This window comes from Sinocyclocheilus rhinocerous, unplaced genomic scaffold, assembly GCF_001515625.1.
Source record: "Sinocyclocheilus rhinocerous isolate Xijiao unplaced genomic scaffold, SAMN03320098_v1.1 scaffold26550, whole genome shotgun sequence".
Classification (NCBI taxonomy): domain Eukaryota; kingdom Metazoa; phylum Chordata; class Actinopteri; order Cypriniformes; family Cyprinidae; genus Sinocyclocheilus; species Sinocyclocheilus rhinocerous.
In genome coordinates, this window is record NW_015662403.1 from 1 (window position 1) to 571 (window position 571).

At 41.3% G+C, this 571-nt stretch overlaps 1 protein-coding gene across 1 annotated transcript; it reads left to right on the forward strand.

The window, feature by feature from the left end:
• Window positions 1-5: 5 nt before the first annotated feature.
• Window positions 6-568, forward strand: LOC107728052 (zinc finger protein 679-like; the record flags this gene model as incomplete). The annotated part of the gene is made up of 2 exons (XM_016538111.1): window positions 6-394; window positions 451-568. Coding segments are annotated over 2 exons (507 nt in total), but the record flags the coding sequence as incomplete, so codon positions are not given.
• Window positions 569-571: the final 3 nt, after the last annotated feature.

Genomic DNA, 571 nt, shown 5'->3' on the forward strand with positions numbered 1-571 from the left:
GAGTTCATACTGGAGAGAAACCGTACACATGTGATCAGTGCGGGACGAGTTTCTCACAATCATCAAGCCTTAAAATACACATGAAGATCCACACTGGAGAGAAACCATACACATGTGATCAATGCAGCAAAACATTTTTGAGGGCTTCACACCTGAAGCAGCACCTGAGAGTTCATACAAAGGAGAAACCACATTCATGTTATTTGTGTGGAAAGAGTTTTGCATTACTACAATATTTAAAAGGCCATCAGAAAATACATACTGGTGTGAGAGAGTACATGTGCTTTGAGTGTGAAAAGACTTTTACTTCAGCAAACTGTTTAAAACGACATGAGAGGATTCACTCTGGAGAAAAACTTTACAAGTGTTCACACTGTGACAAGAGATTCAGTCGGTCAGGAAACCGTACAAGTGTTCACACTGTGACCAGAGATTCAGTCGGTCAGCAAGTATGAAAACACACGAGAGGATTCACTCCGGAGAGAAACCATACAAGTGTTCACACTGCGACAAAAGATTCAGTGATTCATCATCTCTGAAAACACACGAGAGGATCCACACTGGAGAGAAA